General features: G+C 39.6%; 1 protein-coding gene and 1 pseudogene across 1 annotated transcript in view; one reads left to right on the forward strand and one right to left on the reverse strand.

Moving 5' to 3' along the window:
- ctnna1 (catenin (cadherin-associated protein), alpha 1) overlaps window positions 1–22,644 on the reverse strand; it is a 145,838-nt gene that overhangs the window by 16,958 nt on the left and 106,236 nt on the right. The window contains exons 8-15 of the mRNA XM_048603943.1: window positions 12,113–12,265; window positions 11,838–11,930; window positions 11,429–11,585; window positions 9,005–9,205; window positions 7,302–7,453; window positions 4,916–5,026; window positions 2,662–2,843; window positions 783–888 (exon numbers count right to left, since the gene is read on the reverse strand). Of these exons, the coding sequence (XP_048459900.1) occupies window positions 783–888; window positions 2,662–2,843; window positions 4,916–5,026; window positions 7,302–7,453; window positions 9,005–9,205; window positions 11,429–11,585; window positions 11,838–11,930; window positions 12,113–12,265 (1,155 nt within the window). The remainder of the gene's footprint in view (window positions 1–782; window positions 889–2,661; window positions 2,844–4,915; window positions 5,027–7,301; window positions 7,454–9,004; window positions 9,206–11,428; window positions 11,586–11,837; window positions 11,931–12,112; window positions 12,266–22,644) is intronic.
- On the forward strand, window positions 21,860–21,978 carry LOC125484603 (annotated as a pseudogene).

Genomic DNA, 22,644 nt, shown 5'->3' on the forward strand with positions numbered 1-22,644 from the left:
CAGGCTAAATGATAAGAGGATGATCCCCCTCATGGGAAGGTCTACGACTACAGAGCATAGTCTCAGAATAAAGAAGTGTCAACTTAAGATGGAGATGAGGAAGGCTTTCTTCTGTAAGAGGGCTGAATATATTTGGAACTCAGTGCAACAGACAGCTGTGGAGGCAGAGTTCTTCTGAATATTTAGGACTGAGATAGATAGACTCTTGATCAGCAGGAGAATCAAGTATTATGGGGAAAAGGCAAGAGAAAGCATGTGAGGAATGTTGGATCAGCCATGATCCTACTGACTTGTGGAGTAGTCTTGAGGAGCCAAATGGCCTACACTCCTGTTCCTACTTCTTGTGGTCTTATTTCCTCTTCACTTTGTACCTTGAATATTTAGTAATTTTGAGATGCCTTACTGTCTTCTATTGTGGAGAGTGATTACTTGTTCAATTTCTAGTTCCCTATCATTATTTCCCCAGCCTAATTCTCCAAGGAGCTTATGTTCAATTTGGCTTCTCTCTTCCTTTTTATATATTTAAAGAAGCTCTTGTTGTAACCCTCTCTGCTGATCAGTTCATTCTATTTTCACACCACTCTCATTTTTTAAAGAAACTGAGCTTGGCAGTCAATTTTTTTTTGGAAAGATAAGTTTTGTGCATTTACCAGAGCATTTTATACATAGAAATTAGAGAATGAAAAGTATTTCCATGCAATGACATACATTACACACAAATTATGTATTCATACATTCCCATTACCAATATTGCTCAACACTAGTATTTTGCACTGACTCACATGATCAGCGATAGTTCGTCCAAGTTTATCCATTCTTGATCCAGCTTCAGCAATTTTTTTGGCTGCACTGATTACATCAGATGTATTCTTCAGTGGACCTTTTCCTCTGCAAAAAAGTAGCATCTCAGAGTCAAAATGCTATACAACATAAGCGGCCCTTTGGCCGATATGCCACGTAGCTTCCCATGGAGTATAGCTCAATTAGTCCCACTACCCTGCACACGTTTTCTCTTCAAATAATTTAGGAGAGGCAAGGGTGTACTGGCAATGTCATTAGATTAGTAATCCAGAAGTCCAGGATAATGTTCTGGGGACGTGGGTTTGAAACCACCATGACATATGTTGACATTTGAATTCAATAAAGATATGCAATAAAAAGCTAGCCTAATCGTGACCATGTAACCACTGCCGGTTGTTATAAAAATCAAATCTGATTTGATCACGCCCTTTAGGGCTGAAAATCTGCCATCCTTATCTGGTTTGGCCTATACATGACTCTAAAACCAAAGCAATGTGAGTGACTCATAACTACACAAGACAATAAGCATCAGGCAATTAATGGTGGCGTAGCCAGATGCCCACATTCCATGAATGTATTTTAATACATTTACCCTTTAGGGATGAGGAATTGTAACCAGTGCAGAATGTAGAACTCAAACAGCCGAGAGGTCGTATGCTTGGTACATGAGAAAGGCCAAGTGTTTTTTCATTTGCTTTTACATTTTTACTTTTATTAGCATTAGGTTGCTATCCAATTTGAAAAGCCACAACTGAATCTGCCTCCACCACACTCTGGTGTAGTGCAATCCAGATCCTAGCCAGTTGTTGCACAGAAATATATACCTTATGTCAATTTTGGGCCTTTTGTCAAACACTTTAAATGTGTCCTCTGGTTCTTGAGCCTTCAAAACATGGGAATAATTTATTGTGATCTATTCAGCCCAGGTTCTAGTCAAGAACACATTCCTAATAAAGCTATGAGATTTTGATAGAACTTATCACCAGGGCCACACTCTAAATCAAAGTTTCTTTCTGAAGTACTCACTATGCCTCAGACTCAATGAGCAAGCAAACAATAAATTTCTACTAATACGCTGATGAGTGTTTTGCATCAATACTAGAGGATGCAAAGGCATATAAATATTTAGGGGGATATTAAGGATATTAAGATAACTAAGTAACATAGGCTATTCTTGAATAGCCTATTCCAGGGGTGGGCGTGGTGGTGGTGGGGAAGGGGCATAGACCCTTCTGCGAATAACAAACAGATAGTGCTAGAATAGAAATACCCTATCTACCACAAAGTGCTGCACGATCAGTAAGGACCTGTCAATTTGAAACTAATTATTGATCTACGGCCAACCTCACTAGAAGGTGGATCTGTGGATAGCGAATCTATGCATAATGAGGAATGACAGCATGTCACAATGAAATTTTAAGAGGTCAAAGTCAATTATAATTCAGTTCCTTTGAAACTAGAGATTAATTTTATTAAGTCAAAAACAGGCTTTGATAAGGATTTGAACTCCTTCAGGCATTGGAAAATGCAGAAATTCAACAATTTAGTTTTCTTTCCCTGCAAAGGAACTAAGAATGATACCAACTACCTAAACATTTTTAGCTTCTCCCAAAAATTAAGAGTGTCACTAGTGTTCACTTTGGATGCTGTTTTGAAAAAGTGGCATGAACAGTTAGAATGTTACAAATTAGTAAGTATAAAAATGAATACAACCACTTGAAGGACACGATCTTTTAAGAATGTAATGCAATTTGTACATTATAATGCTTGTGTTTGAGCATTGGTTTAACCGTTAAACCACAACCATTGTCAAATACATCACTGAGTAGAAGAGTTGACCATACAAATTAGACTACACACCTGGTGAAATCTGTCATCTCCATCATAATCATGCACATCTGCTTGGCTAGGACAATTATATCATTTCCACTGTCATCCCATTTAGAAACTTCAGCATCCAGTTTGATCTTCTCCTCCTCAAAACTGGCTACCTGCTCTGCAATCTTTGCTTTTTGTTCTTGTGGAAGCTGAGCCATAATGGCCTGAAAAAAAAAAGCACAATTCAATTAATGTGGAAAAAATAACTTACTAGAAATGAACTAAAAGTACACAAAATAAGTTCTGAGAAAATGCCACACTACTTTCAAAGAAAAAAAAGTGAAGGTTTTAAAAATGATTTCACAAGAACAATGAAAAGCAACCTGCTTGTTGAAGGTTGGTAAGAGTTTACAAGGAATACATTTAGTTTAAGTCAATCGGAAGAGGACAGACATTACCATTTAAAACAAAATAGTAACTCATTTTAGGAGACTTTTTGGAAGGAATTTGATCTAAGATATAAGTCATGCAATAGGGATGGTTTTTCCTGGAGGATGGAATTCAGACAATGTTAAGGCAGCGTAGGCGAGCTTTCAAATAAATTTCATAATTAATCCAAAATTGTTCAGAGATATTGTATAAAAATACCCATTTCACCAACATAATGACTGGTTTTTGAGCAGACAATTCAATAAAATTTGAATTAATACTGGATAATAACAGCAAATTTATGCACATGTCTACAACCTACTCATGTGCTATCTAGTATTTTTTCTATTAAGAGGGTCAGTTTTTTTTCCATAAAACTGTTGGTTCAGCTATTTCTATTTCATTGAATATTGTTCTTTTGAGTTTCATTAGCACAGGTCACTTTATAGTGGCATTTTATGGGAATTTTTTTAGGTAATAATTTTTTTAAGACATATAAATTAAATTTATCATGCAATTACTGCAACATCTGTAGTTTGTTATCCTCCACCTCAAAGCGATTCCTCAAAAACTATCTGATAAAAAAGAAAATGCATAATCAGAGTTAAAATCATTAAACTAATATCCTAGACTTAATATTTGCGACAGAGCAATGCAACTTCTTAAAAAAATTTCATCTGCATAACCTAGTCAGCTGCCAAGACTGACTTCTCTTTTACATTGCACACTCATCCCATTTAACACTGTTAATAGTTTAATTTACACATGCAAGTTTCTCATGGTTTATAATGCAAGCTGCCAGAATGGTAAGGCTGCCCTTCATTTACTCATACTGTCATTCACCATTAATCAATTAAAATTAAACTATACATCTTGAAGATTTAAAGCCTGCAGATGAGGCAGTGTGATCATGTGCATGCATAAGCACTGCATACATATGTAGCATACTTGCATTTGCAACTTTTTTTTGCTGGCTCTTACCATTTTCAACATTAGGTAAATTCCATGCCAACTACTGTGAAAGGTCTACGGCAACACGGAAACAGTTAGTGTTTTATTTATTTATTTAGACTAGTACTGTCTTCTATAATGAGAGCTTCAGCAGAAACAAATCAAATTTTCAAAACTGTTTTTCAGAACCACTTTTCAAAACAGATTTTTATTACAACAAATTATTTCCAACTGTTTACGTCAAAGTTCCATCTATGCTTCACCATTCTTCCCTTATTTGGGTAAAACTTCTCAATTGCAGGCTCAGAAACAAGACACTTATGACGTTTTCATTTCCCATAGCCTTCAAAATAGCAATTTTCCAATCACAGTAGTTAGTGCCAAAAATCACAGCAGCTGTGCACCGTGGTCTTCTCCATTGGGAACTGTACTAAAACTGCCCAAACCCATTCTTCGTATCCTAGCAGCTGTCACTGACATTCCATCTGCTCTGGCTGCATTTAAACCAAATTCCCAGTAGATAAAGGAGGACAGTATTATACATCCTATTTCCCCTAACACTTTGATAGCACACAAAAAGCTTTCATTTTCACCCCCCCACTTTAAAGGAATTGCTATTCCAACCAGACAAAAAGAGAGTAATATGCTACATTATGCTTTGGGTTGCATATTTTTGCTTCAGTTCTCTATACAGCTGTTTAACAGCCATCACACAATTTATAGTTGGGAAATTTCAGTCTGATTAGTAACATCGTACAGCTGCCAGTTACTGTCCATGTGTACAATGTACACTTTCATCAGCTGATCTTTTGTTAACTGAAAGGACAGATACAAGATAATTTCTGTTACTGTGTTACATATTAAATGTGAACAAAGTTAACATATATATTTATTCTAAACAGAGACCATTTCTTACCCTTGCACTTTGTCCATTAATAAGTTGATCTTCCTGGGTCTGGATACTAGTTCTACTCTGCACATCAAAGTCTTCAGTTTCAAAATCAGAGTCATCCAATTCTTCAGGAGTCTAGTGGGCAAAATAAATAATTGTATTAATACAGAATATGGGGGAGAATAGGAAATCATGCTGGACTATACTGAATGCTAAAATCTATTATATATTTAATTTAGTACATGGAGTTTTCAATAAAATTTGCACCTAAGGAGTTTAAAAATATCTGCAGTAACATTAATTTACGTGGGCATCACAGCCATGAACATTTTCAGTGTTAAAGACTGTCAACAGCGGTTATTCACAGAAATAGTAAAACATTTTACAAATCATGCAATTTGTAGAAATCCTCTCATTTCTTATAATTTGTACTTAACAGGTACAAAATACACTGGTTTGCCTCATGCTTTACGTTTCAGTTGTTAGACTCAAACTACCTTTCACGTACAAATGAAAAGCTAACATGCAAAAATAAGGAAATTTACTGGAATGTAACATCCCAATTTTTCATCAACATTCCATACAATGAATATAAAGAGAAGCACCATGTAAATAATATTAATATTTTAAAAGGTGAATTTCCAGACCGCCAAAATAACATCTTACTGAGGATGGAAAAAAAAATCACAGCTGCTTAACTACTGACAGTATGTCACAAATGCAAAACACTATGCTCTGTCCAAGGTCATACTTTTTGAAGTTACACACTTGCAACTTGCTCCGTACCAAAGTCCAGGCCTGGAATTTATGTTCACTATGGTTCTCTCTCTTGGATGTAATCCCTCAGAGATTAGTGTAGCCAGCACAGAAGACCGCAGAGTTTTCAGCACAAATTGTTGTCACTACAAGCAGGTTTCCCCAGTCTTCAACACCATTAAAAACATTATGCTAAAGACAAGCCTCATCCATACATTTGGCCACCTCTTCAGCATGAATAATTCACCACTGGACGCTTCCTTCAAGGAGGCTCCAAAAACAGACTGGAACTTCTGGATACAAGCATTCAAAGTTTATATACTTGAAAAGCTTGAATAATTTTTAAAATAGTACTAAAGAATTCACTATCATCTTTAATCAAACCAGGCAATTTTGCAAAATGTTTAGTCCCTTTAAAGAATTAAAATCTGATCACACATGAACAAAAACACATGTTTTTGAGAGATGACTAATTTTCAGATCAAATTTTACCAAGTTAACACATTTAAATCTGGGAAAATATTTTTAAAACAATTTTTGCAAATTAAAAGTTACATTTTAAAATATTTTTCAGTTGCATTGCTTCATGCTTTAGTGACATGCAGAAATTTGAAAAAAAGGACACTTCCAAACAGGAGCTGTGTGTGCTCGAACCAATTGTGCCCAAGGTGAATAGTAATTTCACTTTTCTATTGCAAAATGCTTCCCTTAACTTGTAATTAATACCATGCTTTGCATTTTAAACACCAATTCGTGTACGTAGTTACATCTGTGAAATTTGAAAAGTGTAATGAATGCTTGGCTAATTGTGATGTTATACGGTTTCTCTGGGAAAAGGGGTAATTTTGTAGCAAAGAACAGAAAATATATTAGTTTCATGGATAAATTAATTGCTACAATGAACAGAGTAACACACTTCAGCTATTTTAATTTGAATTTGCGCTAAACACTTCACCTCTGCAGTGATAATCATCCAGAGCAACATTTCACATGCCTAACATTTCTATTTGCTGTAGTTAAATACTATCAAGCTGGTTTCAAAACACTCAAAAGCCTTGAGTAACCACAATGCTGGTGAGCATAAAAACTTCAAGCCCCTCCAGGCGGAAACAACTAGAGTTCAGACACAAGTTAATGCACAAGTGCACAAAGGATTTCATGTATAAAAGCACTCAATAATGCAAAAATATTTTATTTCAAAATGACTGGAAGTTTATACCCAAAATAAAAAGACTGAAAACATAATTATGGTAAACGGCCTTAACTCTTAGCAATTAACCAGATATCAAAAAAATCAAGAACACTACTACATACTACAGAATGACATGAGAATGACATGAGAATGACATGGGCCCATCATGGCAACATATGCCTGAAAATAAGAATAACTTATACTGAAAACAGTAGATTGCAAACCTTCCAAAAGCTGTGAGATTACAGATGATTAGTTGAGATTTACAAGACCAGGAATGGAATATGTATACTTTCTAGCCTGCAATCAAGTGATCTCAGCTGCTGAAATAGCTGAGCCCAAGAATTGGCTTTGGTTCAAATCCTTAACCTTTGGTCTGGAGTTAAGTAGGTTAGTCACACAGAAACTAATAAAAATAGCATATTTATCAGAAAAACTGCCCATAAACATAAATATACCTACTCTAATCATCAATACAGCTTTCCTAATGTCCCGAATGCCATCATATACCAATCGTGAAGCATCAATGAACTCATTTTCATCTAACTGTTGAGCAGGATTGGCACTCAGTGCTTCCACAGCAGCTTCCACTTGTTCAGTAAATCTAGGCATAACTAGACCAGAAAAGTGAATGAATTACATTAACGCACAAATGAATCACATGTGCATTTTTAAAGACAATGTTCTACATCCAATTACTGAACTTAAAAAGAAGATATTGCTTGTTACCATTTACTTCCACAAAGCAGAGACATATCCTTTGTTCACAAAATTTCTTAGATATTAGTGTCATTGCTGAAGACTAAGCTAGCTCCATTAATTCATTAGTTATTCTGAATTAGATTTTTGCAGTTCAAAATAATTGAAATTCGTACAACTCTAAGAATGTTAACAGTAGTCATAAATAAAACAAAGTAGTTGCTATTTAGACCAACAGCCATTTGAAATACAGTTCAAGATTACTACAATAGATTTACTGAGTAGATCCTTCTTCATACTTATCAGAAAAATGCCAGAGCACTGTAGAGTGACAACTTTTCACAAGATTCTTTACACTTTATTATAGGCAACCTTGTTACTTTTTCTTCTAGCAGTTCCTTTACTTACACTGAACATCTTCCATGCTAAACAGTTCCTGTGGCTCACAGACAAGATTGCTAAAAGCAGGCATATCAATCTAAAAAGCAGTACAATGAGAATATGCTAGCATACATTTATAGAAATTAGGAGCAGGAGTAAGCCAGTTGGCTTAAGAGCGCACACTGCCATTCAATAAGATATGGCTGATCTGACTACTACTCCACATTCCCACCCAAAACCCAATAATGTTTTACTCTCCTGTTTATCAAACAGTAGCCTTATCTGTTGATTCACTCAGATTTATATTTTTGACCTTTTCTGATCATAGTCTATTTATCATTTTCTATATTAATACCGAATGCACGTGGTAGTGTTTGAACTTGGCTGCAAAGTTAAGGGTTCACGTCTTCTGCAACAGATGTCAACAGCAAATTTCTCACCAAAATGTCACACAAGAGCTTCAACAAGTCTCATGAACCTCAAATGCACAGAAATTATAAATTCAGATTTCTTCACATATTTAATTTACAGTATTTACATTTGCCAGCTTGGTTATGTGTAAGAAACCCGATGGAAGTTTTCTGTTGTGATCAGCAGAAAGTCCGAGTAGAGTACTGTGTTATGCAAAATGGGACCCTTGAAGGATTTAAACTGAGACTTTATGTAAAGCACTGTGTATCTGCAGCTGCACACTTAAGGTCATTTCTGATTTTCTATACTACACTTAACGACTCACCCATTAATCTAATAGTTCCGCTAAGTGACAGCAAAGTTGTCCTAAATTTTATAACGTAAAGGGATATGCAGGTCAGGTGGATTAGCCATAGTAAATGCAGGGTACAGGAATAGGGGTGTGGGGCTGTATCTGGTGGGACACTCTTTGGAGGGTCAGAGTTCTATTATTCTATTCTATAAGCAAGAGCTTTTTGACTAGAGAAGAAAACTGATTCAATATGGTACGTACTATCACTTTAAATGATACAGCAGACCAAAATGTGCAAATGCATGTGGACACCCTATCAAATGAGATTACATCTGTAGCCTGTAGAATGAAAAAAGAGACTTGCAGTGTGAAGAGTTATTACCCGTATCAGACAGCAACTTGGTTGCTTCCAGAACTTTTTCGGTGTACACCCCAGGTTCATAATTGTCCATCTCTGATGTGACAACATGGACAACTCTTGCAGCACGTCCTCTGATTGCACCAGCTGTACGGTCTAGTCCATCTACATCTTTTTCCTGGAGTGCGATAACACATTTATTTACATCTTCAAGGATGTGATTTTCTGTTAAACAAAACAAAGATGGGTTTAATATAAAACTGGTTTATTTTGCTCTCTGCGAATTAAACCCAATGTTTGATAAAGTTCATAATCAATTTGATTGTGTGAGGGAGCAAAATGAAACAAGACGTCTGCTGACACTAGCTCAATATTGCAGTATTGTTAGATGTGGGATTTTTACAGGGGGTGGGGGTGGAGAACTGCTGCCATCTCACCGTTAACCAAAATTTATCCAAAAAGATAGTTCAGTATTTATTTCGTTGGTTATTTCTAACCATGTGGCCAGGGTTTGGGGGAAGAGGGGTCTGCATGTGTGTGAGAGAAAGAGGGAGAGCGGGAATGTGGGTGTGGGTTCGTGATAGTTTCTTCCTAAAGCATGGAATGGAGGTAATTTTAAAAAAGAAAATACTGCAGATGCTGAAGATCTGAGATGAATATAGAAGAAATTCAGCAGATCTGGTAACATCCTAAAAATAAAATGAGACTCAAAATGTCAGCTCTGCTTTTCTCTCTGGCAATTTGTTTTCATTTCTGAATTAATTTTCATGTCTTGATAATCTTAGCGAATTACAAAATGCAAATATGGTCTCTGTGATAATGATTGCATTTCTTAAACTATTTAAAAAGACAGGATTCACAATAGTATGATAACCTCCGACTCCAAACTTGAAATCCAGAAACAAGTAAGTGCAAGAAGCTTTATTGAGTCTCGATATCATTCCTCCACATCATGTTGACTCCACTGTCTAGGTGTACCATGGCTTGATACCGTCCTGGGCAGAGCAGTTACTGTAAGAAACTACAAAGAGCTGTGAACACAGCCCAGTCCATCATGCATGCCAACCTTCCATCCACTGTTCTGCCATTCTCACATTACGATCACTCTTTCTAAACTATCAGCACTCCAACCCAATCCCAACTCCACCTAACAACTATTGCATAAACATTTACCCTCCATTCTTCACTTCAGTTCTGAAGAGCCATCTAGACTCAAAACATTAGCTTGCTTTCTCTCCGTGGATACTGCCTGACCCACTATGAGCTCCAGCACGTTTTGTTTTCAGTTCAGATTCCAGCATCTGCAGTAATCCGCTCCTTCCATGGACTCCATCTACACTTCTCACTGCCTTGGAAAGGCAGCCAACATCAAACACCCCTCCCACTTTGGTCATAATCTCTTCCATCGGGCAGAAGATATAGAAGCTGAAACACATGTAGCAAGAGGTTCAAGAACAGCATCCCCCCCCCCTCCACTGTTATTAGCCTTCTGAACAAATTTGAAATTTGAGAGTTTCAATGCTGATCTTGCTTTTTGAGCAGCTTCTTTGCAGCTGTTACTTTGCATTCCTTGCTCTTCTATCACCCTATGATCTTTGAATGGTATGATCTGTCTGTACTGCATGCAAAAAAAAACTTTTCACTGTACCTAGGTACATATGACAATAATAAGTCAAATCAAACATGAAGAGTTTGGGATGCAAGAAGAACAGAAGTGTTAATCAGAATGCGAATAACCATGGGTTGGTAACACACTTTTGGCCAGGTATTTCTGATCTGATCTATGGTCAGAGACATAAGGATATGATTGCAAGGTGAGGTAGGTATGGGGATCAAGAAGTCAGAAGTGGTTAGATCTCAGGCCTTAGAACAGAACAACAGGTTTGAGCTTTTTTCAGCTTGTACAGATAGAAGAGACTGCAGGATGGATTAGCACAGTGTGGTGTTGCAAGGCATTTAAACCATTCAGTACTTAGAATATGATAACACTACAATGATGCTTGTGTTACTCCATTCAAAGTATAATGGTGCTATTACCAAAATATATGATAGCGATTAGTGATTCTACCGGTGTGGGGTACAAAATTAGCTTGCAATGACATTCAATTAAGCAATGACAGCATCTATAAAAGGTTCGACATTTGTTACCTGTTAGGTCACACTGTAGGAAAGATATTAAACGCAGACACACGAAGTAGTTAACAGTAATTATTTCGCCATATTTGGAATTAATGTACAGCAACCAGAATAGTGACAAGTACCTATTACTTTACTGAATAAAACTTTAAGCATTAATTCATGGTTTCACATTAGACTCTGTGCATCCACTAAGTTTTTTTTTATACTTCACTTGGACAGTGAATAATTGTTCATTCTCATTTTGTTTACAATCAGGTGGCATTTGATGTTCTGTAACAACACTGGAATGGTTTATTAAACAAAATGTACCTGAAACACACAGGAAGTCATCAATAGAAGTAATGTCATCCACAGCATCTGTCAGCACACGCACTTGTTTCTCCCATAATTCTTTAAAGAGATCCATGTTATCCTGAGCCACTTTACTCTGCGGTTTAGCAGCCAGGGCCAAAGCAGCATTTATGACCTAAAAAGAAAGCACTGATAACTAAATGTTACTAATGCTTTGTTGTGGACTAATACGAGCTGCTTATGGCTCAAAATTTAGAAAAAGATGAAACATGACACTTGCAGCCACTCAAGAGTATAAATACATCCTTGACAGAAGTATCAAACAACAAAAAAACTTGACTTTGCCTTTAATGGACAAAACACATCAAAACTAAGAAAATCGTTTCTGATGAAATTTTAGATGTAACATGTAATTGTTATGTCAAACCTGTGGGCAAAGGCCTTCTAGCTGGGTGGCTGCCATGCGAACTAGTTTCACACCTTCTTCATTGTTGGAAATAGAGCAAGCAAGATTGGCAACCTACAAAAATAGAAATACATTCAAAAGCTTATAATAGATCGATTTTGTGGAATATCAAGTTGCTAAATAGATTTACTTCTAACTTATATGTATGCATTCATGCCCAGAGAAAGTAATAAAAACATTTGCTGTTAACAGAGATTGACATGGTTGATTCAGAAATTACGAAAATCTGTACTTACTTCAACCAATTTGCTGGCATGGTCACGAAATACTTGGGCGTACTCTTTCACTTCTTTTTCATTGCCATTCTTGGCTGCCTCAATCAAAACCAGAAGGGGAACATTGGTCTCCAAGAAAGAATCTGATACATGGTCCATGACAGCTTTCCTCAGCTGGTAAAAGTAATAGAAATCAAAGTCCAAGTATGAACAATAAAAACATTGCAATGCTCACTTTCAGTAACCAGTTGTTACATTTGACTTGCTCGCCAAGCCAGTGTTTTTGGTTGCAGATGTTTCACCACCCTGCTAGGTAACATCGTCAGTGCGCCTCTGGTGAAGCTTCACCGGAGGCACACTGACGATGTTACCTAACAGGGTGACAAAACATCTGCAACCAAACACGCTGGCTCAGCGAGCATGTTGACAACTTCATCCACAACCCGAGCTACAAATCTTTTCAAACTTTAAGTTATTACATTAAACTAAAACTAGGTTGAACAGATATATTAGTGTAATACATCAAATTTACTTATTCACAAAATGTTGAATATTATGTTTTACACTTTTCAATGTTTCCAATGTAGTTGATTAAAAAGTCCTTTCTTTCCCTGAGCAAGGTATCGCAGAGAACTTGTTAGCAAACGTAGTGCATGCCAAAATAAATTTCTGAAATCAGCTTCCTAAGCTGGCAATATTTTATTGCTCAAGAGCCTTTTGGACCAATTTTAGAAAGATGTTCATTATGATCATTGACAGCCAGCAAAATTTCCGCATCAGTTTTGGCGAGGATTTCATCCACTGAGGCTGGCCTTTATTCCAACCACAGTACCTCTATTATGCATCGTAAGCGACTGAGAATTCAATTACTTCCTGCCACATTTAGTGAAAAACAAAAAGCAAAGTCACTATACCGATGGACTTCCCACAGTGCACACTAGCAACAGTCAAAGTGAATTGTAGCACATAATTGTGCTTTTCTGGAAGATTTAGGGAGATCATCTATATCAGTCTTTTTGAAGGTACATGCTCTACATTGTGTATTTCTGATAAGTAGAAGCAATATATTGTACATCCATAACTACAAGTTAAATGCACTTATATACTTAAAAATAGAAACAAATGTAATGTGAACTTTTAAAGCATTAGAAGTAAAGGCAGTGAACTAATTGGTATACGTTATAGGAGCAAATTACTGCAGATGCTGGAATCTGTACTGAAAACAACAAATGTGGGAGATCACAGTGGGTCAGACAGCATCCATGGAAAGAGAGCAAACTAACGTTGAGTCGAGATAACTCTTCTTCAGCTCTGATGAAAAGTCATCCAGACTCAAAACGTTAGCTTGCTCTTTCTCCATGGATGTTGTCTGACCTGCTGTGATCTGCAGCATTTGTTTTCAGAAGATATACATTAGTCAGTCTTGAAAGAAACTGTGAAAATCTAAATAATTTTGATTCCCACATTTTCAGAAAAGACAGATCATAGGCTAGTTTTCCAGGTTTTAAGGTGGTACTGACTTTGGAACAATGCCTGAGTGCCAGCATTTTTCCACTGTTAAGAGGGTTTGTTAGCAGATTTGGCAAGCCATATCCACTTCAGACCATGTCCTTTAGGGATTCTTGACAGATGCCACTAACACTGTCAGCCTCCCAAATTTGGTGATGATCACTGTGTTCACCTCGGATGGTGAAAGCAGTTGGAATGGTGACACTTGGCTGATTGTTTAAAAACAATTTTTCACTTTTTTTTTCTGGTGCTGAATGTTGCCTTTGAAATAATCAGGACATAGGTTCGAGTGGCACTTGGTCTTTGGTACCTCCTGTTGAGGTAATCAGAATGCACCAAGCTAAGGAAGCAAGTTTCTTTGAAACATCAGACATCCAGTTTTTCAGTGGCTTCACAGTATCTTGCTAACTTGCCTTTGTCTAGAAAAATCTATTTGTTTTGCAACATTTGGGTCTCAAGTGGCATTCAGCTCTGCAAGCAATAACTCACTTTTGGGGCCAGCATAGTATAGATTCTGTATTGTACACACATGAACACTTCTGGCAGTTTGTGTTTTCAGGAACCTAGCAGTCACAATGGTTTGGATGTAACTGTATTTGCTAAATCATACTCTTGACAGTTCTCATGAAGGTAGCTCATTAAATCTGTAGTAGTTATCGGCACCTCGATTCTACAAATACAATGTTCACTTTTTCTTGCAAGTGGTGAAGTCCTCCAGAGATCTTGCAGGAAGTAATTAGTGGCTGTCCTTTACAGTTATTGGGTAGGAATCAGGTCTGATGAATATTCCTTCCTCCATTGCCTGTACAAAGTTATCTGGTTCTTTGGCATTGTGGATGAAATGGATATCAGAAGCCAATGAGAAATCTTTTAGTTGCTGGTAATCCCGCATCTAATGGTGGCTGTTGAAATCACAGATGCAGATGGCTAGGTGGGTTGGATGATGGTTGGCCACGTTTCCTCGGCAGCTTGTAAAAGAGCTGCGTGTCTCGTCCTATTTTGATGAAAAACTATAATCTGTGTGCTGATGTGATCACTTCAGCATCACTGGTCAAGTCAGTCCAAATGTACATAAACACAATAGTACATGGTATTTCATAAATGTCAAATCCATGGACCTGTATGGGTTGGGTTCAGTTGAAGAGACTAGTTCTTGGGTGGGCAAGAATTGTAATCAAATGTGTCTCAAGTTCCCTTGGTATGATTCCACACCTTACTGTAAACAGTCAGCAACATTCAGTTGATGCATACAGCGTTCCAGACCAGTTATCTTATTTGGTTTATTATGCCTTACTGGGTATGCATGCTGGAAATCAAACGCTGCTATTCACAGAATCATCACAAAAGTTAAAGAAAGATTTTTAAGAATATGCAGCTTTCCCTAATGTAGCTGACATTCAGATCTAGGTTGACACGAAGCGCCAACCAGGTTTGTGTACTTAATTATTACTTAGAGTCAGAGATTTACAGTAGGGAAACAGGCCCTTTGGCCAACTCGTCAATGTTAAGCAGATAGCCTAAATTAATCTAATCCCATTTACTGGCATTTGGCCCATATCCGTCTAAACCCTTCCTATTCCTATACCCATCCAGATGGCTTTTAAATGTTGTAATTGTACCAGCCTCCATCACTTCTTCTGGGAACTCATTCCATACATGCATCACCCTTTCAGTGTGAAAAAATTGTCCCTTAGATCCCTTTGAGATTTTACCTCTCTCACCTTAAACCTATGCCCTCTAGTTTTGAACTCCCTCCACCTCGGGAAAAGACCTTTGCTATTCACCTAAACCAGGCCCCTCATGATTTTATAAACCTCTGTAAGGTCAGCCCTCAGCCGCTGATGCTCCAGGGAAAACAGCCTCCAGTCCAGGGATCCCCTGTGGCCGTTCCCCTCAATAATAAATATATTACTTTGGATACTGCTGGGGGAGACAACCTACCAGGGGAAAGCCACAGCAGCCGGGTCTTTGGCACAGAGTCTGGCTCTGTGGCTCAGAAGGGAAGGGGGAGAAGAGGAGAGCGATTGTGATAGGGGATTCATTGGTTAGGGGAACAGACAGAAGATTCTGTGAACTAGAATGAGACTCCCAGATGGGGTGTTGCCTCCCGGGTGCCAGGGTCAGGGATGTCTCGGATCGAGTCTACGGCATTCTTAAGGGGGGAGGGTGAGCAGCCAGAAGTCGTGGTACGCATTGGCACCAATGACATAGCTAGGAAACGGGATGAGGTCCTGATAAGTGAATACAGAGCGCTCAGAAGGAAGCTATAAAGCAGGACCCTCAAGGGTAGTAATCTCTGGATTGCTACCTGCGCCACACGCTAGTGAGGGCAAAAATAGGAAGATATGGCAGACGAATGCATGGCTGAAGAGTTGGTGCAGGGGGGCAGGGTTTTGGATTTGTGGACAATTGGGATCGCTTCTGGGGAAGATATGACCTGGACAAGAGAGACGGGTTACACCTGAACTCAAGAGGGACCAATATCCCTGTGGACAGGTTTACTACAGCTGTTGGGGAGGCTTTAAAATAGGTTGGCAGAGGGATGGGAACCAGAGTGTTAGGTCAGAAGATGGATCAGTTTGTGAAAAGGTTGATGCAATGAGCAGGGAGACTGAGGAAAGACAGACTAAAATGGCAAAAGGATGGGTGCCCACGCAGAAAGGCAGAGGAATGTAATGCAGAGACCAGAGCAAAAATTAGAGAAGAAAAAAATAAAATTGGAGGACAGAATCAAATGCTAAAGACAAGAAGATTACTAGATTCTAAAGGGACAATGAGTATAAGGGCACTTTTTCTGAATGCCCGTAGTATTTGAAACAAAGTCGATGAACTTGTTGCGCAATCAGTACAAAGGGGTATGATTTGGTTGCAGGGTGGTGATGACTGGGAACTAAATTACCAACGGTTTCAGGTAATTCGGAAGGACAGGCAGGAAGGTAAGGGAGGTGGGGTCGCGCTCTTAATTAAGGATGAGTTCAGGGCAATAGTGAGAGATGATATTGGATCTAAGGAGCAAAATGTTGAATCCATTTGGGTGGAGACGATGAATAGTAAGGGGAAGAAATCACTGGTGGGAGTAGTCTATAGGCTGCCCAGTAATAATGCTACAGAGGCACAGGCAATAAATCAAGAAATATCTGACGCATGTAAGGACAGAACGGCAGTAGTTATGGGGGACTTTAACTTGCGCATTGATTGGGCAAATCAAATCGGGTGAGGTAGTCTTGAAGAGGAGTTCATAGAACTCATCCGTGATAACTTTCTTAAACAGCATGTTACCGAGCTTACAAGGGACCATGCAATCTTCGATCCGGTCCCATGTAATGAGACAGGCAAAATTAGTAAGAGGGATCCTCTCGGAAAGAGTGATCACAGTATGATCAAATTTTGGATACAAATGGAGAGTGAAATACTCTCATCTAAAACCAGGTTCTATGCTTAAACATGGGAGACTACAATGGGATAAGGAAGGAGTTGGCTAAACTAGACTGGGAACACAAGTTGTATGGTGGAACAGTTGAAGAACAGTGGAAGACTTTTAAAGAGATATTTCACAGGGCTCAAAAGATGTATATTCTGATCAAAAACAAGGATAGCAGGGGTAGGAAGAGCCAGCCTTGGGTAACTAAGGAAACAAAGGAAGGCATCCAATTAAAAGCTCAGGCTTACAAAGCTGCCAGGAGTAGTGGGAAACAGGAAGATTGGGAAAACTTTAAAAAGCAACAAAGAATCATGAAGCAAGCAATAAAGAGAAGTAGATTATGAATGCAAACTAGCACAGAAAATAAAAACAAATAGGAAAAGTTTTTATAAATATATAAAACGGAAAAGGGTGGCTAAAGTGGACATTGATCCCTTGGAGGATGAGAAGGGGGAGTTAATATTGGGAAATGCTGAAACGGCTGAGGCCTTAAATGACTATTTTGTCAGTTTTCACACTGGAAGATACAAAAGAATTATGTTAAGGATACAATGAGAGGCAAGGACCTCGATTCAATTTTTATCTCTAAAGGGGTAGTGTTGAGCAAACTAGAGAGTCTAAAGATAGCTATGTCCCCTGGTCCTAATGGAATGCATCCCAGGGAGCTGAAAGAAATGGTGGAAGTTTTGGAGATGAGTTTGTGGTAATTTACCAAAAATTCACTGGACTCTGGGCAAGTCCCAGCGGACTGCAAGACAGCAAATGTCACCCCGCTGTTTAAAAAAAATGATGTAGGCAAAAGGTAGGTAACTACAGGCCAGTTAGCTTAACGTCTGTAGTCGGCAAAACATTTGAGACTATCATTATAGAAGAAATAGCAAGACATCTGAATGGAAAGGATTCCATCAGGCAGATGCAGCATAAATTCAGGAAGGGAAGTCACGTTTGACAAACTTACTGGAGTTCTTTGGGGATATAACAATCGCGGTGGATAGAGGGCAACAGGTAGGTGTTGTGTACTTGGATTTCCAGAGGGCATTCGACAAGACTCATCCATGAGATAAGAATGCATGGAACTGCAGGGAGTCTATGAGCATGGATAGAGGACTAGTTAACCAATAGAAGGCAGAGAGTTGGCATAAATGGGTGTTTCTCCGGTTGGAGATCAGTGGCGAGTGGAGCGCCGCAAGGGTCAGTGTTGGGCCCACAACTGTTCATGATATGGAAGAGGAGACACAGTGTAGTGTATCTAAGTTTGCTGATGATACTAAATTGAGTGGAAAGGCAAACGGTGCAGAGGATGTGGAGAGTCTGCAGAGAGATTTAGATAGGTTAATGATTGAGCAAGGGTCTGGGAGATGGAATACAATGTTGGTAAACGTGAGGTCATCCTCTTTGGAAGTAAAAATAGTAGATCAGATTATTAATTAAGTGGTGAAAGATTACAGCATGCTGTTGTGCAGACAGAGTTAGGAGTGCTTGCACATGAATTGCTAGAAGTTGGTTTACAGGTGCAACAGGTAATCAGGAAGGCAAATGGAATATTGACTTTCATTGCTAGAGGGATTGAATTTAAGAGGAGGGAGGTTCTGCTGCAATTGTACAGTTGAGGCCGTACCTGGAATATTGTGCGCCTGGTCTCCGTACTCAAGGACAGACATACTGGCTTTGGAGCGGTGTAGAGGAGGCTCACCAGGCTGATTCCGGAGAGGAGGGGGTTACCCTACGAGGAGAGGTTGAGCTGCTTGGGACTGTACTCACTAGAATTTAGAAGAATGAGAAGGGATCTTATAGAAGCATATAAAATTATGAAAAGGATAGATAAGATAGAGGCAGACAAGTTGCTTCCATTGGTGGGAGAGACTAAGACTCGGGGACGTAGCTTCAAGATTAGGGGGAATAGATTTAGGACAGAGATGAGGAGGAACTGCTTTTCGCAGAGTGGGGAATCTATGGAATTCTCTGCCCAAGGGAGCAGTAGAGGCAGCTTCATTAGATATATTTAAGACACAGTTGGATAGATTTTTGTATGGTAGGGGGTTTAAGGGTTATGGGGATAATGCAGATGGGAGGAGCTGAGACCATGGATAGATCAGCCATGATTTTATTCAATGGTGGAGCAAACTCGACAGGCCAAATGGCCTACTCCTGCTTCTATCTTTTATGAGATTATGATTAATCAGCCTCTCCTGTAGCTCAAACCCTCCAACTCTGACAACATCCTTGTAAATCTTTTCTGAACCTTTTCAAGTTTCACAACATCCTTCCCACAACAGGGAGACCAGAGCTGGATGCAGTATTCCAATACTGGCCTAACCAATGTCCTGTACAGCCGCAACATGACTTCCCAACTCCTATGCTCAATGCACTGCCCAATAAAGGCAAACACACCAAACACCTTCTTTACTATCCTACCTACCTGCGACTCCACTTTCAAGGAACAATGAATCTGCACTCCAAGGTCTCTTTGTTCAACAACACTCCCCAGGACCTCACCATTAAGTATACAAGTCCTGCCCTGATTTGCTTTCCCAAAATGCAACATCTCACATTTATCCAAATTAAACACCATCTGCCACTCCTCAGCCCACTGTAGTCTGAGGTAACCTTCTTCGCTGTCCACTACACCTCCAATCTGGTTTCATCTGCAAATTTACCAAACAATCTCTAATGTCCACATCCAAATCATTTATATAAAATGACAAAAAGCAATGGATCCAGCACCAATCCTGTGGCACACTGCTGGTCACAGGCCACCATTCTGAAAAGCAACCTACCACCACCACCACCCTGTCTTCTACCTTCAAAACAGTTCTGCATCCAAATGGCTATGTGATCCAACCTTTTTAACCAGTCTACCATGAGGAACGTTGTTGAATGCCTTACTGAAGTACACTGCTCTGCCTTCAATAATCCTCTTTGTTGCTTCTTCAAAAAACTCAATCAAGCTAGTAAGACATGATATCCCACACACAAAGCCATGTTGACTATCCCTAATCCATCCTTGTCTTTCCAAATATATGTAAATTCTGTCCCTCAGGATCCTCTCCAACAACTTGCCCACCACTGACATAAGGCTCACCGGTCTATTCTGGCTTTTCCTTGCCATCTTTCTGAAATTGTAGCAGCACGTTTGGCACCCTCCTGTCTTCCGGCACGCACCTGTGACTATCGATGATACAAATATCTCAACAAGGACCCCAGCAATCACTGCCCTAGCTTCCCACAAAGTTCCGGGGTACACCTGATCAGGTCCCAGGGATTTATCCACCTTTATGCATTTTAAGACGTCCAGCACCTCTCCCTCTGTCATCTGGGCATTTTTCAAGATGTTGCTTTTTCTTTGCCCAAGTTCTCTAGCTTCCATATCCTCCTCCACAGTAAACACTGATGCAAAATACTCGTTTAGTATCTCCCCCATTTCCTGCAGTTCCACACACAGGCGGCCTTGCTGATCTTTAAGGGGCCCTATTCTCTCCCTAGTAACTCTTTTACCCTTAAAGTATTTGTAGAATCCCTTTGGATTCTCCTTAATCCTATTTGCCAAAGCACCCTCACGTCCCCTTTATGCCCTCCTGATTTCCCTCTTATACATTGCTACGGCCTTTATACTCTGAGGGTTCACTCGATCCCTGCCATCTACACCTGACATATGGTTCCTCCTTTCTCTTGACCGAAACCTCAATTTCTCTAATCATCAAGCATTTCCTATACCTCCCAGCCCTGTCCTTAACAGGAACATACTGTCTCTGGACTTTCTCATCTCATTTTTGAAGGCTTCCTGTTTTCCAGCCATCTCTTTACCTGTGAATATCCTCCCCCAATCGACATTTGAAAATTCTTGCCTAATATAGTCAAAATTGGCCTTCCTCCAATTTAGAATTTTAACTTTGGGATCAGGTCTATCCTTTTCCATCACTATTTTAAAACTAATAGAATTATGGCCACCAGCCCCAAAGTGCTCCCCCACTGACACCTCAGTCAGTTTTCTTCCAGTTTGGCATATATAATGTTTCTCACAGTCCTTGCATGGTAGTTTGTATATTTCAAAATAGCTGGAAAAGCCCAGCAGGTCTGGCAGCATCTGTGAAGGCAAAAAACGAGAGTTAACGTTTCAGGTCAGGTGACGCTTCCTCAGAATTGAGGAAAGGCTCGGAGGAAGGGTCACCAGACCTGAAACGTTAACTGTTTCCTCCTTCACAGATGCTACCAGACCTACTGGGCTTTTCCCAGCAACTTTGTTTTTGTTTCTGATTTACAGCATCTGCAGTTCTTATGGTTTTTATTTTGTGTATTACGTTAGTTTTAATCGGGCGTGGGCATTGGATCCTTTACATTCGTCAGTAACTGCCGCAGGGCCGTTGTTGATTTGTGGCCTACCCTGATACTAAGGGGTCTGAACAGTCTTGTGGTCATCCCTGATGTGTCTCTGATGTACGGTAGGGTGACTGGCGTGTCTGGCCGTGCTGTGTCTTCTTGTTGTGGTCTGTCGTGGAAGTAATGGCAGGTTGTACTTTTTGGGTATCTATTCCTTCTAAAAACTCCGTACAAGCACTCCTGTTCTGCTTTGCGCAATTCCAGAATGCTGCAATGTGTTTAAATAATGTCCTAATCCAGCTCCATTTATGGGTGTTGGGGTGGTTGCTGGGGTAATTAAGTTTCTGGTCTGTATATGAGGTGGCTCTGTATACGCTAGTCTGGAGTTCCCCGTTGTTCTTGTATTCTACCATTATGTCTGGGAAGGGTAGTCGGTTATTGTTCTCTTCTTCTTTTGGGAATTTTATTCTGGTGAGGAAGTTGCTTGTGCGTCGGCGGGTTTCTTCTAGTCTTGTGCTTTTGATAATCACGAAGGTAGTCTGAAAACACCCGATCTCATCTGATCTTGGAAGTTAAGCAGACTAAGGCCTGGATCGTACTTGGATGGGAGACGGCCTGGGAATACCAGGTGTAGTAAGCTTCAGGGCGGCAATGTGGCTCAGTAGTTAACAGCGTCGGGTTTGTTTCCAGCCTCAGGTGACTGTCTGTGTGGAGTGTGCACATTCTCCCTGTGTCTGCATGGGTTTCCTCCAGGTGCTCCGGTTTCCTCCCGCAGTCCAAAGATGTGCAGGTTAGGTGGATTGCCTATACTAAATTGCCCATAGGTGTCCAGGGATTAGCCATGGGATAAATGCAGGGTTACAGGGATAGGGTAGGAATGTATGTGGAATGGTCTTCCAAGGGGTGGTGTGGACTCGTTGGGCCAAATGACCTGCTTCCACACTGTAGGGATTTTATGATTCCAAAAGGGTCATCTACATAGCCGATCCAGAGTTTGGGTTATATAATGGGGAGCGCTGCTCATTCTAACCTTTGCATTACCACTTCCGCGATCAGTCCTGATATTGGGGATCCCACTGGCGTCCCGTTGATTTGTTTGAATATACAGTTGTTGAAGGTGAAGTGGGTTGAGAGGCACAGATCCAGCAGTTTCAGGGTACTGTCCTTGTAGATGCTGTTGGTGACATGGGATGCCTGCCTTCCTGATTTGTCCAGTAGTGCGGCAATTGTCACTTTGGCTAGGTCGATGTTTATGGATGTAAATAGTACTGTTATGTCGAAGTATATCGTTATCTTGTCCTCTTCT

The sequence above is a fragment of the Rhincodon typus genome, chromosome 12 (genome assembly GCF_021869965.1).
Source record: "Rhincodon typus isolate 14 chromosome 12, sRhiTyp1.1, whole genome shotgun sequence".
Classification (NCBI taxonomy): Eukaryota; Metazoa; Chordata; class Chondrichthyes; order Orectolobiformes; family Rhincodontidae; genus Rhincodon; species Rhincodon typus.